Source organism: Ictidomys tridecemlineatus, chromosome 3 (genome assembly GCF_052094955.1).
Source record: "Ictidomys tridecemlineatus isolate mIctTri1 chromosome 3, mIctTri1.hap1, whole genome shotgun sequence".
Lineage (NCBI taxonomy): Eukaryota > Metazoa > Chordata > Mammalia > Rodentia > Sciuridae > Ictidomys > Ictidomys tridecemlineatus.
The window spans coordinates 81,784,452-81,802,344 of NC_135479.1; the positions used below are offsets into that span (position 1 = coordinate 81,784,452).

General features: G+C 43.4%; 1 protein-coding gene across 2 annotated transcripts in view; it reads right to left on the bottom strand.

Annotated features, from left to right (window-relative positions):
• The window catches only part of Ky (kyphoscoliosis peptidase), a 46,503-nt gene that overhangs the window by 17,599 nt on the left and 11,011 nt on the right, over window positions 1-17,893 (bottom strand). The window contains exons 4-8 of one of the 2 annotated variants that reach the window (XM_005327039.5): window positions 9,040-9,114; window positions 7,088-7,150; window positions 5,366-5,448; window positions 1,845-1,953; window positions 588-705 (exon numbers count right to left, since the gene is read on the bottom strand). In XM_005327039.5, coding sequence (XP_005327096.1) covers window positions 588-705; window positions 1,845-1,953; window positions 5,366-5,448; window positions 7,088-7,150; window positions 9,040-9,114 — 448 coding nt within the window. The remainder of the gene's footprint in view (window positions 1-587; window positions 706-1,844; window positions 1,954-5,365; window positions 5,449-7,087; window positions 7,151-9,039; window positions 9,115-17,893) is intronic. The other variant, XM_040269824.2, reaches the window with a different exon arrangement.

The following is a 17,893-nucleotide window of genomic DNA, read 5'->3' on the forward strand; positions in this document are numbered from 1 at the left end:
CAGTCTTGAATTCACTGGGAACTAGCAAAAGCCCATCTCCCACTCAGGCAAGTAACCTGGTCATCCGCTCACTCCCAGAGCCCTGGAAATAGTGCCCCAAGACTCCCAGAGAAGCTGTTTCCTGCTTATTTCAGCTTTCCATCTGACAGATATTTTCAGGTAGAATTTCTGTTTCTCCCAAGCGAGGACCCCGTGCCAGCCCAAAGGACAGCCTTTCCTAGTCCCCTTGGTGCCAGCAGCCACATCCTTTGTTCCCAGGCCTGCCATTCTTTAACCTTCAGCTGCATGGAGAAGGGAAAAGGCAGAAAAAAGGGCCTTTTATAACCAAATTATCTCTGTGCATTCATTTGCCATTATGTTAATGCCTCACGAAGCCCGGCAGATGGTACAAAGTCAATTATGTTGGTGTTAAAAAGGGAGAAATTGACCTTTTCAGGACTCACTTGGATTCCAGAGCAGAGTTTGCAAACTCAGGCTTCCGGGGCCTGGCATGTGAGCCAAGGCACACAGCTCTTTGGAAGAAGGAGAAGGATGGGGTCGGGTGGTCAGCCGGGAGACTCCTGTCCCTTGCTGGCCACCTGTCATACCTGCACATTCTTTCGAAGAGGCCAGCATAGCCGTCACAGTTGGTTTTCTGGGTCCGCAGAATGTCAGTGGGCTTGAAGGCCTGGCGGTCCTTCTCCTGGGCAGCCTCAACGTCGTACTCTGGAGGGCAGAGGAGGGGACAGTGAGGAACCAGCGTGGAGCCTGGTGCAGAGGTGAGAGGAGGCCTCACTTCCTGTGGATGGCCCCCAACCAAGCGGTGCTCTGGGCATCCCAGGCCTGTGTGGGGAGCGGGCCAGTGGGTTGAAGGGAGCCAGGCCCCCAGAGCTAGCCAGGCCTGGGAAATGGCTACTCAGTTCAGCCATGGGGAGTCCTCCTCCCATACTTTCAACTCGCTCTGCACATACCGGTGATTGTGCAGGCAGCGAGAGGATGAGCAAGACCAAGGCAGAGAGGCACTTGGCTCTCAGGCCTCTGATGAGGGCTGTGTGTGCCAGAAATAATAAATAAAATAAATAAAGGGTCTATTTCTGCTCCTGGCATTGCTGGAGGGGTTGGGAAGGGAGGAGGTGGCTTCATGGCTCTATGCTCAGACCTTCTGCCTATGTCAGGTGAGTTCATCCTTTAAGCTGCCTCCTGAGAACAAAGGAAAATCCTCATGGCAGCAGGTCAGGGAGGGCCTGGCTGTTCCTCCTGTCAAAGGACTCAGAGTCCACCCCTCTCCCTGCCGTCCATCCTTTTATTTGTGCTTTCAACACTCCTCCAAGGGCAGCCTCTGCTTGCAGCCCCCTGTGGCTTGGTTTGCCCTGCTCAGGCCCCAGGCTGTCCTGTGGAGAGCTGTGGGCAGCAGCACAGGACCAGGTCCTCTGAGACAGCCCTGAGAACCTTGGGGACTGGACTGAGACCAGTGGCCAAGGTCATCAGCATGGAAGCAGGGAGCAGGAAGCAGGGAGAGGAGAGCCTGCCCTTCCTGGCACGGGTACTGGATGAAACCTCTGGGTTGCAATGACTTCAGGTAGCTGGGACTCTCCTCAACCGCTGGCCATCCTTCTTGGAGATTCCTTCCTGTCCTGGGTTGTTCTCTCTGTGGAGCAGGATCACGAGGAAGCCAAGATCAAGGGTAGACTGCTGCAGGGTGAGGGACCTCCTTGGTTAGTCTTTGGCTACTCGGTTCAGCCACGGGGAGTCCTCCCCCCCTACCTTCAACTCGCTCTGCACATACCAGTGATTGGATGGGAACAGGGGGCTACAGAGGGTGACGTCTAGGGTTCTAGAGACAGTGTGCTACACCATGAGCCTACCTATGTGGTGGCAGATCCAGATCCAGATGGCGCGGACCCTTTCCAGATCACTGTGGGCCTCCTGGAGCAGGTCACTCACCAGCTCATCCAGGCCACTCTTGACTGTCACCTGGGGAACAGGAAAGGTGTGCTGCATTAGGGCCTGGAGGAGGGTGGGGGAGGCCAGCACCTGCCACCTGCAGCCAGGGCTGCTAGGGAAGCCAGAGCCAAGGTGCAGAAGGACAAAGGCTGGTTGAGGGGTCAATTGCATGGACATGGGGGTGCTGGACAGGGCAAGGGTGCTGACCAGCTGAATCATCAGCCCCAGAGCCACCACGGGCTTTTCTGTAAAGATCTTGGGACCAGACAGGTGGGCTTCTGGGAGGCTATAGCAGCTTCTAGTCATGATGAATACTTCTGGAAACCATCTATGAATTCAACCTAAATCCGATCAAAATTCTAGAAGCTCTTTTGGATGAAATGAACAAGTCAATCCTCAAGTTCAAGGTTACCAGAGATTCTGAGTAACCAAAGCCAACTGTGCAAAAGAAAGAGCAAGATGGATGGACTCACTCTTTCCAGTGTTACTACTTACTGTAAAGCTAATCAAAACAGTTTGGTGTTATCATAAGAATCATATAGACCAGAACTGAGAACTGAGAACCCAGAAGTAAACCCACACATCTATGGCCAATTGATTTTTTTTTAAAAAAGAGAGAGAGAGAAATTTTTTTTTAATATTTATTTTTTACTTTCCGGTGGACACAAAATCTTTATTTTATTTTTATGTGGTGCTGAGGATTGAACCCAGTGTCCCGCGCATGCCAGGTGAGCGCGCCACCGCTTGAGCCACATCCCCAGCCCGCCAATTGATTTTTGACAATTTTTCCCATAGGGGAAAGGGTAGTCTCTTTAACAAACGGTGGGAACAACTGGATTTCTACTGCAAGAGAATGAAGCTGGACTCTACCTGACACCCTGTATAAAAATCCAACTCAAGATGGATCAATGACCCAAATATAAGAGCTGAAGCCAGAAAACTCTTAGGAGAAAACATTGGGGTTCATCATTATGACCTTGGATTTGACAATGGATTCCTTGGTAGGATGTCAAAGACCCAAGCAAAAGAAGAAGAAATAGATTAAATTGGAGCTCATTAGAATTAGAATTTTGTGAACTTTAAAAAATATTGTTAGCTAGGCAAGATGGCGAACATACATAATCCCATGTGTGCTACTTGGGAGGCTGAGGCAGGGAGATTACAAGTTGGAGGCCAGCCTTGTTGACTTAGCAAGAAGGGCCTGGGATGGAGCTCAGTGGTAAAGTACCCCTGGGTTCAATCTCTAGTATCCCTAAAAATAATAAGTGTGAGCACAACTGTGGAATAATAGGAACCCTGGCACTTTACTGGTGAGAATATCAAGTGGAGCAGCTGCTGGAGACAGCATTGTGGTGATGATGGGTCTGAGCAGAGAATGAGCAGATGATCCAGCAATTCCCCTCCCAGAGAGATCCCCCCAGAACTGATGACAGGGGACTCAGACAGATACTCATCCACCTATGTTCACTGCAGCATTAATTCATGAAAACCAAAAGGTGGAGATAACAAAAGCATCCACCCAACACAAAATGTGGCACAGGCACACGATGGAATATTATCCAACCCATAAAAAGGAGGAATTAAATTCCGTGCATGCTACCACATGGTGCCAGATGAAATAAGACTCAAGGACAGCTGTTATGTGATTTCACTTAATCGAGATAGCCAGAAGAAGCAAATTCATAGATGTAAGCAGAGGTGACCAGGGGCTAAGGACGGCGTTGCTTAATGAGTGAGACGTGGGACGTGGGACATGGGATGTGGCATTGCTTAATGAGTGCAGAGTTTCTGCTTGGGATGATGAAAAGGTTTTGGAGATAGATGGTGGCAATGATTATGCAACATGTAAATGAAATTAATTAATTAATGTTAGTGAATTTTCCACTTAAAAATGAATAAAATGAAGCCAGGCATAGTAGCACACGCCTGTAAATCCCAGCCTCTTGGGAGGCTGAGGCAAGAGGATCCCAGATTTGAGGCCAGTTTCAGCAACTTTGTAAGACCCTGTTCCTAAAAAAAAAAAAAAGAGCTGGGGATGTAGCTCAGTGGTTAAGACCCCTGGGTTCAATCCCTGGTAGCTCCCCTCCAAATGAATAAAATGGCAAATTTTATGTTACATATATTTTATCATTAAAATAATAATAATTATGATAAAAGAACAAATGAGCTTTTCTCCAGAGACCTTCTGAAGGAAACAGGCTTGAGAAAAGCAGAAAAGCAGCCCTGACCCTGTTCAACTCTTGAGAAAGGATGAAGCAGCTCCTGCTTGGGGCCTGCATAGGTGTCAGTAGGTGTCCCATAAGTGTCCACACCTGGCCTCAGGGGACTCCCTGACTTGCTTTCACCTGGAGCGGTTCCATCACTTACTTGGGAACTCCTAGGCCCCACCCTCTGGCCACTCCTACCACGCTGGTGCTTTGACCTGGGGGGGAGCTTTGAACCTGGGAGGGAGGGTGTCTGAGGAGGGTGGGGCACTTGGTAATGGCCACCGGAAGTGGGGAGGATGAGACAGGCTGCTGGTGAGGCTCAGTACACACTGCCCAGAGCCCAGCCAAGGCTGGAGAACAGTGGGTGGCCCAGAGGGAGCCAGGAGGAGCAGTGCCCCACCCTCCTCAGACCCTGGGCCCCACCCCTTCCCCACTTGGGGCCCTGGCAAGGCCTAGGCCTCCCGTGAGGCCAGGAAACACTTGCTTTCTGATGAGGTCCTGCTTCTCCAGGTCTCCTGTCTTTGCAGGGACATGGCTTCCTCAGTCAATGTCCTTCCTTTTCTGGGTCCCCACATCTTACTTCCTTCCTGGCTGCCTTATGTCTTCCTGCTCTTCTACCTTAGAACGCCCTCGTAATGTCTTTCCCAGTCCTACCACAACCAGCCTCCCTTCTCTGCCAGCCTCCTGAGGGTCTACTTTTACCTTCTGTTCTATCCTTCACCCACTAGTCAGAGAGCCCTCCAGTCCCCTCTGAGGGGGCACTTGAGCTCTTCCTCTTGCCCTCCCACCTTCCTCCAGACATGGGTAGGCCTGCGGTGGGGGAAACCATGGCAGCTCATGCTCTCAGGGCTGAGCTCTGCTGTGATCAGTGGCTCTCTCTGCCTGCATCGGTGGCCGTCCCCCACCCTCTCCATCCTTTCCTCCATGGGTTGCTGGCAGAGCTCAGCAGCAGTGATACCCAAATGGTCAGGGCCAGGACACAGCAGGGCTGGCCAGAGGGGCCTGCCAATGGCCAGCTCTGGGGTGTGCCACCCGGGTGGACGCATCAGGACGGTGGGCAGGGTTGGGATGGAATGCCTTTGGTCCTAGGCAGGGCCCTTGGGACATCCAAGGCTGTGAAAAGGCATCTCTGGGCCATCCAACCAGGTGACTCAGGGTATGTTCGGGAGGAGCCCGGGCTGGGGAACTCCAAGTCAACTTTGGGGGCCTTTGGCCAGAGGGGCCGTCCCCCCTACCTGTGAGGCATAGGTGTCCAGTTTTTCAAACTGCCGCAGGTCCAGAGGCATGGATTTCAGGCTGGATCGGTCCCAGGGGTAGGCTGGAAATACAGAGAGGCTGGGTCAGTGACTGAGACCCGCTGAGGAGGGTCTCCAAGAGCTGTATCTCCTAGAAGGGTTCTTTGGTAAAATTAGTTTGAGAACCAGGGCAATTCCTCTCGTCCTCCTGGATATCCACGGGGAACATAGGCCTACCTGCAGACCCTGGCAAATCAGCATTCAAGAGACTGGCTTCACCTCAGTTAACCCAGCAACCCCCAGACGTGTTGGTAAGGGAATTTCCTTCTTCCCACTATTTTTCTACAGATTCTTGTGGGAAATGTCTAGATAGTGCTGCTAGCTCCTAACAAACGCAGGGACACAGGGTCAGCGCCATGGCCGTGTGCTGGGTGAGGTACTGCAGAGCACCCCGTGGGTAGGGGGGCATAGCAGGGCAGACCATCTGGGTCCTATAGGGTGAGGTGTGCTTGGCACCCCATCAGGCTTCCTCCCTGGTCCATGGCCAATTGGAGACTGGAACACCCCAGAAAACCAACTGTAGGTGGAGATATTCAGGTGCCAGGTACTCAAGGTACTATGAGGAAATCTCTGAAGGAAGCTGGGCCCATAGACACAGGGAAGAAAGGCAACTCAAGATTGATGCTGACCAGGCCCAGCAGCTGCCCAGGCTTCCCCACTGGACACAGGAGAGCTCCAGGCAGAATTGGGAGACAGTGTTGGGAGGGAGAGCTGGAGCTCACAGCACCAACTCCTGCTCCCATTCACTCCTCTGTGCCTATTACCCCTGGGCAGGGAGACACGGTAACCCTGGCAGGGCCCTACCAAGCTTCCCCATGTCTCAATTCCTTCCTTCCACAGACACTGGCTCCTGACATTGTCTGATAGGAGATATCGAGGTGACCTAGGTGAATACGATGTGGACTTACACATTTAAAAGGTTCCGCTCACGACAGCTCTCTCCTTATCCCATTTAGAAGAAGGATGGCATTTCTAATATGGGATTGAAAACCCTGTCTATTAGTTTTACTCTTTCTTGGTTCCATTTTGCAGTATTTATTATTTTACACTGAAGAATATCCACAATGATTCGCGTCTCACTAACTCTATCTTCTGAGCAGATTATATAAATCCAAATATGATTTTGCATAAATACATTTAATATGCCAGTTGCATTAACTAAATGGATCTCATTTTAAAGCAAAACAATAGGGAGAAGGGCAGAGTGCATTGAGCCTTAGAGGACATCTGGTCTACCACAGGGGAAAGTGAGGCCTAGGGTAGTCAGTCAGGGAAAGCAGGATTCCAACCCAGACTGTCTCTCATCCTAGCCAGTGTTTCCTCCCCTGCCTTAGTTTGCTTATTCACATGTCTCCTGCCTTATAGACATTTGGCATTCAGTTTAAAAGTTACCATGATTCTGAACTGTTTTTATTGTTTCCCATAATGGACTGCTTTGGTGTTGGAAAGGGTTAATCTTCGGCTTTGGGATGACATCCCTCTTCTCCTTGTCCATGGCAGACATAGTTAATCAATCATGACACTCTTCCTTTCAAACCCAGAGGTGACCCCAGACGCTCAATGTCCCAGGAAGCTGTTGCCAGTTGACTGGTGATTGTCTCATGAGGCTAACTCAATAGGCTCTCTCTCGAGAATGCCCCTGGAGAGGGGCCTGGAACTTACCATGGGCATCTTTCCCTCCAGGTTGCCGGGGTCTCATGTTTCCATTTTTATCACCTTGTAAACCTACAATATCCCAATGGTCAGAAGTAGAGACATTTAATAAGAAGTAGGAATGCAAGATCTGAAGATATCTGTGTGCAGATCCCTTAGCTTCTAACCCTCTGCTTCCAGCTCCTTTTCATAGGCTCCTTGTTTCCATCCCCACCCACTGCCCAATGGCTGCTGAGATTGCTGTGAACTTTCTTGTGGGGCAGAGGCAAGTCTGGGAACCAAGGAATGGATGACAGAGCTGCAGTCTGTGAGCAGAGCCAGAATGTGCTCTGGCTTCAACACTTTGGATGATGCCATGGTCCCCCTAGAGCCTGACGTTCCTGGCCACCCCATGCATTCTCCCGCCATCTTGGAACATGGCTGCAGATGCTGAGAGTGTTGCTAGTGTCCTCCAGATAACCCGAGGAAAAGAACCATCCATGGATAAAAATGAAAGAGGCAGTTTGTATGGACCTTGGAACCTAGAACCTTTGACAATTACCCATGTGATCATCAAAGGGCAGCTGAATTCTTATGAATTCAGGGTGGTTAAAGAAGAGTGCTAGGGGCTGGGGATGTGGCTCAAGTGGTAGCATGCTCGCCTAGCATGCATGAGGCACTGGGTTCGATTCTCAGCACCACATTAAAACCAAAATAAAGATATTGTGTCTGCCTAAAACTAAAAAATAAATATTTTAAGCAAAGAAGAATGCTAACCAGTAGTTGTCATATCCACAAGCAAAAGGAAGGGAACATTTCCTTCTGATTTGAAACCAGGTCAGGAAGATGTGGGTCCGTCCACATGGACCTGGGGGTGGGGATGTCAAGGTAACTGTAAAATCTACTTAGGTGGGTAAATATTACAACAGAACTTTGCAAATGTACACAGGTAATTTTGAGAAATAGTAGTCCTGTTGTTTCTTACATCTACATTTTGTTTCCACCTACATTCTGGGATGCAATGGTGGGAGTTCAAAAGAGTAGCTAGCATTTATTGTGCACTTCCTATGCCTGGCCTGGGCCTTATTTTTACCATCTCTTCTGACCTCACAGTGATCCTAGGGGGAGGTTTATGCATTTTCCTCTTCTTGCAGATAAGAAAATTGAGTTCAACATTCAGGTTAAGCCATATGCTCAAGGTCATATGTCTGAGAAATGGACCCAGCCAGTGGCTTCCTGAGCTTCCCTGTCCACACTGGACTGGGATCCTGAACACTGAGGACTGCAGGGCCTGCTAGCCTTGGGGGGGCTGTGGCCTATTGAGTGGACGTGGGAGGACTGAGGCTCAGTTTTCTGTAGCATCCTTTCCCTGGCCTTCTAAGGCCTCTGATTAGCCATGAGATGGACAGATAGAGGAAGAAGAAGGGATCAGAGAAGCCACTGTGGCCCTGAACATGGCCTGTGTACATGGCACTGGGTGCTAAGTTAAGATCACGGGCTTCAGAAACAGACCTGGGTTCTGACCCACTTCCTAGCTGGGTAACTTGGGCAGTTATTTTGACTTTCTGAGCCTCTGCTGATCTAAAAAAAACAAAGAAAAAAACCAAATGGGGGTAATTTCAGTTTATACCAAAGGGCTATGAAGTTACTGAAGTATTTAGCACTGTATACCCTGTTGCTTAGACAATCAGCAAATCGTATCTAAAACACCAGCAACAATACTCTTGTAACGAAAGGTACCTTCAGCCACCTACCCAGTGTTACCCAGGCCTAATTCCAGAAACAGAAGAACCGTGGAAGCTGGGTGGGCAGAGCGAGTATCCCAGGAAGACATTGTCATAGCTCTCTGCCTTTTCCCAGTTTGCAAGCTGAGGCTACTCTTCCCCATCCCTCAGAAGATACCCAGGCTGCAATCTGGCCCACCCATTGCCCTCAGTGGCCCCTGCCACCCCTCCACCAGCAGCAGCCCTGTACGTACGTACGTTTAGCCAAGGAGAACTTCTTGAGGAACTGGGGCATGGCGTCTCGAGGGTGGACCTCCACTGTCAGCTGTGTCCCTGAAAAGGAGCAGGAGGTGCTGTTTTCAGCCAGGTGCTGCCAGGAAGGGCGTGCTGCCCTGTGACAGATGTTTGAACAACAAAACACCATTTGTTTTAGAGCTTTCTTCTGCATATGCAAATAATTCCTGTTTCTATAAAAAAAATGAAACAACATACTAAGCAGACAATTTCTGGATCTAGGCAAGATGGAATATGCACACTCCACCTCCTGTCTCCCACCAGAGGCCTCTGTCCATCCTGGATAGAATGCACCGGGAAACCACCTGCAGATCCTGTGAATCAATGGTAGAAGGCAGATGGAGCAGAAGATCAGGATTGAAAGAATCACCAAACCGGCACTGAGTCTATTTCTCTTGTCCTCTCTGGCATCACCTTGATTGGACTCAAAGGCATCCTCAAGCCCAGAGCTTCACAGTGGGTAGCCCATACAGGGTAGATCTGTAGAGCACCTCAGAGATTTCAACCCTATATTACTTAGCAGAAGACTCAAGAAAAATCTCAATTTGAAAAGGAAAAGATAATCAAGAGCTGTCAATCCCATGATGATACAGATTCAAGTCAGACAATGACTTTAAAGTAGCCACGACAGTCATGCTCCAAAAAGCAAGGGCAAACAGTTTTGAAATAAACAGAAAGATACAAAGTATTAGCAAATAAATCGAAGACGTAAAGAAGAAATGAAGAGAGATGATAGAACTGAAATATAAAATAGTTTTAAGAAACTTCCAGATTTGCTCAAGAGGACAGGGGAGAGTCCGGGATCTTGAAGATAAAGCAACAGACACTATTCAGTTTGAACAATGGAAAAAGGTGAACAATGCCTCAGGGATTTATCAGATAGGAATCTAATAGTCTAACACTCATGTCAGAAGGAAAGGAGAAATAATGTGGTGCAGAATAACGATTGGAAGAAATAACAAAAATTTCCAAAATTTGATAAAAGGCATAACTTACATATTCTAGAAACTTAGCAAATCCCAAACAGGATAAATAAGGAAATCCAAGTCCAGACACATTATAATCAAATTATCGAAGGCAAAAAATTATTTAAAGTAGACCATGAAAAATAATACATTATGTATAGCATTGCTGCAGTTTTCTTGTTCGAAACCAGGTCAGAGGGATGTGGAACATTTTAAAAATGCAAAAAGAAATAAACTGTCAAAGCAGAATTCTATATCCAGTAAAAATACCATGGAAGAATGCAAGTAAAATAAAGACATTCATAGATAAAGCAATACCAGGAGTTCATTAACAACAGAGTTGCTCTAAAAGAAATTCTAATGGAAGTTCTGCAGATGGAAGAGAAAAGTTGCTAGAGGGAAACTTGGAAGAGGAGTAAAATTGGTAAATACCTACGTAAATATATCAGCCAATTCCTCTTAAATTCTTTAACATGAATGATGATTGAGAGCAATAATCCTAACATTGTTTAATAGGTTTTCAGCATATGTAGACATAAAATACATGATAACTACCTATATGGAAGTAAAGTCTCTTCATTCTGTTTGAAATGTTAACATTACTAATACTTAGAATGTGAATAGTGAAATATGAATACTATAAGACATACAAAAGATCTATACAAAGAGAAAAATCTTCATAAAACAATAAATAATTTAAATATTATTCTGAAAGATATAAAAATAATTTTAAAAAAGCAGGAAAGAAGTAGCAGAAGAACAAATAGAAAACAAAAAATAAAGTGGAACACCTAAATCCAAATGTACCAATAATTTTATTAAGTGTAAATGGGGTAAGTGCACTACTTAAAAATAGAGATTGTAAGAAAGGGTAAGAAAGGAGACTGAACTATATCCTGTTCCCAAGGGTTCAACTTCATTGTGACATTGATTAGTTAAAAAAAGATGACATAAAAGTTCAGTAGATTACACAAAGAAGAATGAGGGAAAGGGATGGGGGACAGGAATAGGAAAGGGAGTAGAATGAATCTATGTACATAGGTAAATAAACCACAGTGAATTTCCACATCATGTACAAGACTGGGATCCTAATTAGAATAATATACACTCTGTGTTTGTGTAAATATGTTAAAATATATTCTACAATCATGTATAACTAAAAAGAACAAATAAAAAAAATTAAAGCTGGAGTTGCAGTATTAATATCAAACACAGTAGACTTCAGAGCATAGAAGATATCAGAGATGGAGAAACACTACATAATGATAAATGAGTCATTTCACTAAGACATGATAAGCTTAAATATATACTCATCTACAACAAAGTTTTAAAATATATGAAACAAAAACTGATAGAACTGAAAGAAGGGCTGGGCAAATCTAGATCACAGTTGGAGATTTTAGCATTCTCCTCTCAGTAATTGAGAGAATTGGTAGAAAGAAAATCAAATATATAGAAGAATTGAGTGATACTATTAAGTAACAGAATTTATTTGATGTTTATAGAATACTTCATCAAATGACAGCAGAATACACATTCAAGTGCCCATAGAATATTCACCAAGATGGACTATATCCTAAATCATAACACAAACCTTAAAAAGTTAAAAAAAAGAAATCATATGAAGTTTTTCTTTGGCCATTTTGACTATAGTGGGATTAAACTAGAAGTTAAAAACAAAGATTAGCTGGAAAACCTCCAAACACTTGAAAATTAAGTAACCTACTTCCTAAAAATCCTCCCAAAGAGGAAGTCTCAGAGAAGATATTTTGAACTCAGCAAAAATGAAAATACAGTACATCAAAATATGTAAGATGAAGGCAAAACAGTCCTTCATGGGAAACCTATAGCATTAAATACTTATATCAAAAAAGAGAATGATGTTAAATCAGTAATCTAAGCTTCCACCTTAATAAGTAGAGAAATAGTAGAAAATTAAACCTAAGGCAAAGAAGGAGGGAAATGAAAAAGATAAAAACATAAACCAGTGAAATTTAAAATAATATCAATGGAGAATAATCAATGAAACCAAAAGTTAGTTCTTTCAAAAGATTTGTAAAATTGATAAACCTATAGCTTGAGTGATGAAGATAAAAGAGTTATGACACAAATTGGGAGTCCAGTCATTAACATTAGAATGGACATCTTTATACACCCCCCATATGTACCAAAATCATAAAGGAATACTACAAACAATGCTATGCACATAATTTCTACAACTTAAATAAAATGGACCAATTCCTTAAAAGTCACAAATTACCAAAAGACTCATTTAAGAATTAGATAACCTGAACATTCCTAATACCTCCTCACCAAAAAGCAAGGCCCAGATGGTTTCATTGGTAAATTCCAACACATATTTAGAAAGAATACCAATTCTTCATAAGATCATTCAGAAAACTGAGGAACAGTGAGCATTTCATAACTCCATTTAAGACACCAGCATTAGTCTTATACAAAACCAAAGACAGCATAAGAACGCTACAGACTAATAATCCTCATGAAAATAAACACGAAATTCTCAACAAAGTGTAAAAAATTAAATCCAGAAATACAACAAGATAATAATATATAACAACCATGGGTCGTTATTTTGGAAGGGTAAAGTTAGTTTAATATCTGAAGATTAATAAATATAATTCACTACATTAACAGGCTAAAGTAGAAAAACCACAGGATCATACCAGTTGATTAAAAAAGATACTTTTCACAAATTTAACATCAATTCATGAGAAAACTTCCTAAAAAATTGGAATAAAAGAAAACTTTCTTAATTTGACAAAGGGTATTATCAAAATGTATATAGATAACAGCAATGGTGAAAATAGTATACTTTCTTTGTAGTATTGGAAACAAGTCACAAATGTCCACTTTCAGTGTTCCTAATAACTTGCACTGGAAATACTACTACCCAATGCAATAAGACAAGAAAAATAAATAATAGCTATAATGTTCTTATTCATAGATGGTATGTAAAAAACATTCCAAGTCATCTAAAAACTCCTAAAATGAATTTAGGGTTGTCTCAGAATATATGGTTAAAATAATCTCTCTATATTAACAATAAAAATTAGAAAGTTAACTTAAAAATAACCAATTTCCATATCTCCAAAATTGCACCACTTAGGTATAAATATAAAACAAACAAACAAACACCCTCCAACCATGCAGTAATTGTATACTAAAAAACTTTTAAATAAGATTAAACATATTAAAGAGGACTTAAATTAGTGGGAAGGCATATCAAGCTTATGCATTGGAAGATTCAGTATAGTCAATTGTTAATTCTCTCTAAATTGATCTAAAATTTAATGCAAATTCAATCAAACCCCTAGGGAAATTTTGTAGATATAGGCACGATGATTCTATGAGTTAGGTGGTAAATCACAGAAACTAGAATAACCAACAGGGTTCTGAAAAAAAAGTCAGAGGACTACCACTATCTGATTTTAAGATGTATGAATAAAATTACAGTAATCACAACATTGTGATTTTTGCAAAAGGATAGATAATATAGCTCAATGAAACAGATAAAAGTCAAGAAAGAGATTCACATGAATATGACAATTTTTTTTTATAAAAGTACAGAGGCAATTAGCAGAAAGGGCTCAAGAACAGATATTTCACAAAAAAAAAAAGATTCCAGGTGGAAAATAAGTATACAAAAAGATGTTTAGCATCATCAGCCTTAGGAGAAGGCAAATTAAAAACCACCCTGAGATATTACATCTATTGGAAGAGCAATAGCATCATTTTAAATTACATGCTGACAGAGATGCGGAGAAACTGGATCTCATCTATTGCTGGTGGGTTGTAAAATAGAAAAGCTACTCTGGAAAAAAATGTTTGGCTGTTTCTTATAAAACAAAGCAGGTCCTTACCATACCACCCAACAATTATACTACTGGGCATTTAACTCAGAGAAATGAAAACTCGTGTTCATATAATGCTGTACATGAATGTGTACAGCAGCTCAAGCTGGAAATGACCTAAATGTCCTTCAGTGAGTGAATAGATCAACAATCAGTGGTACATCCACGTCAAGTACTTTTACAACACAAGGAGTAATGGGAGAATTAGTCTACACAAGGGAATATTTTGGGGGAGACAGAACTGTTCTATATCCTGCTTATGGTGGTAGTTCAGTGAATCCGTGCATGTGTTGAAACTCAGGGCTACATGCTACAAAAATTATATTTTACTGAATGTTAATATAAAATTAAAAAATTACATTTTACTGAGTGCTTAAATAAAATAAAAATACTAAGCACATCCCTAAGGATTGGGGGAAAAAAAACAACAAGTAAAATTAAAAGGAAAAAAAATCTGGATGTTACAGAAAGATACAAAAGAGAATGTGAAAAATCCTTTTAGATGTAATTTCTACATTTAAAAATCCAAAAGCAGGAATACAGTCAACATGCTTTATATAATCTGCTTTTGTCATGTAAGTTTTTACATGTGGGTGAATACGGCCACATGTATCATCTTAAATGGCTGCATAATACTCTTTTTTTTTTTCTTGTGGTGCTGAGGATTGAACCCAGGGCTTTGTACATGCAAGGCACACACTCTACCAACTGAGCTATATCTCTAGCCCATAATACTCTATTTTACAGATGGCTTGTAATCTATTCAAGCAAACCCTTTTTGTTGGATATTTTGCTTTTCCCCAAATGTTTGCTTATTATAAACAGTAATTTGATGAAGATTCTGACATAAACATCTCTAACTTTTCAAATTGGCTCATTCCAATAAATTCTTAAATATAAATAAAAGAGTAAAGGGGATTTTTAAGACTTTTGTTAGAAATCAGCAAACTTTTCCCACAAATTATTCCATTGGTTTGTAATTTCACCAACCATGCAAGAGAAATGCCCATTTTGCTTATTCTTGTGTGTTTGCACAACTGGCCACAATACTTTGTCCTTCTTTGCAGTGAGAGGTCTTTTGTTCCAACCTGTGAATCTGGGCTGACCTTCTGACTTCATTTGGCCAATTCGCATGTGGCAGAAGTGATGTTATACAAGTTCTGAGCTTAGCCCTCCAGAGACTTTGCAGCCCTCGCTGTCATTCTTGGAATCTCAGCCACAACTGCCCCGGGGACGTGCCAGGCTGGGTAGCAGAGACCACAGGGAGCACAGCAGAGCCTCTCAGGTGAGGCTGAGAACAGCTGGCCTCCTGCCAAGCCACCAGCTGATGACACACAGGCGCAAACTCAGCCAGGAGCCAGGCTCAGCTGAGAACCAGCTGACAAGTAGAATGTCCAGCCAACCTGCAGGCTTCAAACCTGGGAAATGCTCACTGTTTTCAGCAGCTGAGCTATGTGCTGGTGTGTAATGCAAAAATAGATGACGGACATTTGCTTTGATTAATTCTTTAAGCTTTTATCAGTGAACCATGATACTGCATTGTTTCATATATTTCTTTAATTTTTAGAGTAGTCTTCCTATATTTGTCATTTAAATTCCTATTTTATGAATTGGTTAGTTCCCTATGGATTTATTACTTTTTCCTTGTTGTTTTTACTAGAGTTTTAAAAATCAACGCTTTGTCTGCTAAATATGTTGCAGTTATTTTTCTGCAGAAGAATGTGGTTGATTTTCTTGTGGTAGTTCTGCAACGCCAAACAGGGCAATTCCCAAAACGATTAAAAAAGATACCATGTGGTCTCACAGGCATTGCTGTAAGGGGTTAACTAACATTCATTTTCTTTCTGTCTTTTTTTTTTTTGGTACTGGGGATTGAACCTGGGGGTACTTTACCACTGAGCTATATTCCCAGCCCTTTTAATTTTTTTATTTGGTGACATGATCTCATTAAGTTGCTTAGGCCCTTGCCAAATTACTGAGGATGACCTCGAACTTGTAATACCCAAGTCCCAGGATTATGGCATGCATCTCTGCACTCGGCACTAACATTCATTTTGAAGTGTAGTTTCTAGCACATGCATTGTGTCAAAGAAAATCAGCCTTGTGATTTGATAATGCAGACATGAAATGTTTCAGAGTTGAAGGCACAATTCAGTTCTGGTCATAGGATCAGGTTCTATCACCTTCACTGGCAAATACTTCCTGCGTGTCTCCCTCTGGAGACACAGTCAGGGGTCTCTTCTACTTTGCCTATTCACCTTCTCTATCCAAAACACTCTGAGATATTTTTCAAAGTGGATGCCAGGTGGTAAAAGGCTCCAAAGAATCTTCGTGCAAGATGAATTGAGAAACACGCCCCCTCTCTCCCCTCTTGCAGGTCACATACCAGAATGCTCTGAGAAGTCCTGCAACAAAAAACTCTTATTTAATGCGGGATTATTTTATCAAATACAGAAAAAATGCTGGATTAGAATAGGCTCTGTAAATTTCGAGGAGCTGTCAAAATAGGCAACTTGTTGGTATCAGGATCAATAACAAACCTCTTCCTAAAATTCTCATAGTGGCCAGGTACTTCCAACCACTCCCTATTCAGCCATGTCTCTGGCAAAGTGCAATTGAGCTAAAACACAAAATGTTGTGAAAGTCCCATTTGGAGCAAGGGCCTGGCCCAGAAGCTCTGCCCATCACCACTTTCCAATCCCTTCTCTCCTTCCTGAAGTTCCCCTTTCCTCTTGGACAGGGGTCAATGTCCGGCATTCTCCTCAGTCCCATTTCCTGACTTTTCTCCAAAGCTGTGCTCTTGTTGATCACTGCCTCAAAGAAAAGAGCAAAACTCTGGCCTCCCTGCTCTGGGGGAGTGTGAGTCCTGCTTTCATTCACCGGTGCTTGAGGGCACTTCTGGGAGGTTTCTCAAGCTCCAGGACCAGGGGTGGGGTGGGCATGTGGTCTCAAGGTGGGTAGCATTCACTAGAGAGCTTCGAGCTTCCTAAAAGCATGAACTACTGAGGGTTTGTAGGTTTTGACATTCCTGTATCAAATACATCTCTTTTAAGAAAAAAATGTTAACTTGATCAATCTCTAATTATAGAGTCATCATGTGGAATAATATTCACAGTCAGCTCTAAGTGCAACTGAATCCCCTTCGGATCAAATGTTCCTGGGACTCTAGGTGGCCTGTCCCTCCTCTCTCAGGGCACCCTTCCCCTGCTCTACTAGCTGTCACGCAAACAGCATTTTTGAAACTGCAGCTCTGGCCATTTTAGTAAAAGCATGTTAGAGATTATTTCCCACGAACCCCACGAGGTGGCTCCCAGGCCATTTTCCCAAATCCCACTGGCTTGTCTTTCTTTCAGACCCTCTCAGAAGTCGAGATGCACAGGAGCAAACAAGCTCAGCTGTGAATGTGTACCACCTTGGGCCTGCCTTTTATCCAGTCAGGATGCTTCTCCTGCCTGACATCTCCTCTCCAGATATCTTCAGGTTTCAATCAGGATGTGTGCAAAGGCCTAATTTGCTCAGAATACCTAATGCAGGGAGGGCAAACAGGTTTCGTGTTGTTCATTAGCTCTGACTGATTGGAAGTGGCTGCCTGGAGCTCTGATCAATTAACAAAGATTGCCAGATATGTGAGTGTGTGGATGCATGTGAGTGTGTACATGTGTGTGAGTGTGCACTCATGCATGAGTAGACATGTGTGAGCAGAGCTGCCGGATTGCCATTAGATACTTTGCATCCCCTACTTAAGGTCTCATTAACTCTTTCTGTAACAGGCTGCTATGCTTACGACCTGGATTATTTGCCTTGGAAATTTTTCCTGTTATTAGCTGACAGTTGGGAAAACCTTAGTTAAAGCTTTTGTTGTTGTAAAAACAACCTTAAACAGACCCTGGGCAGGTATTCAACAGAGGTGTGCTGGGGTCCTGCCCAGGGTGCTATAGTCAGGAAGTGGTGAGCTGTAACATTCCAGCATGATGCTAGGTG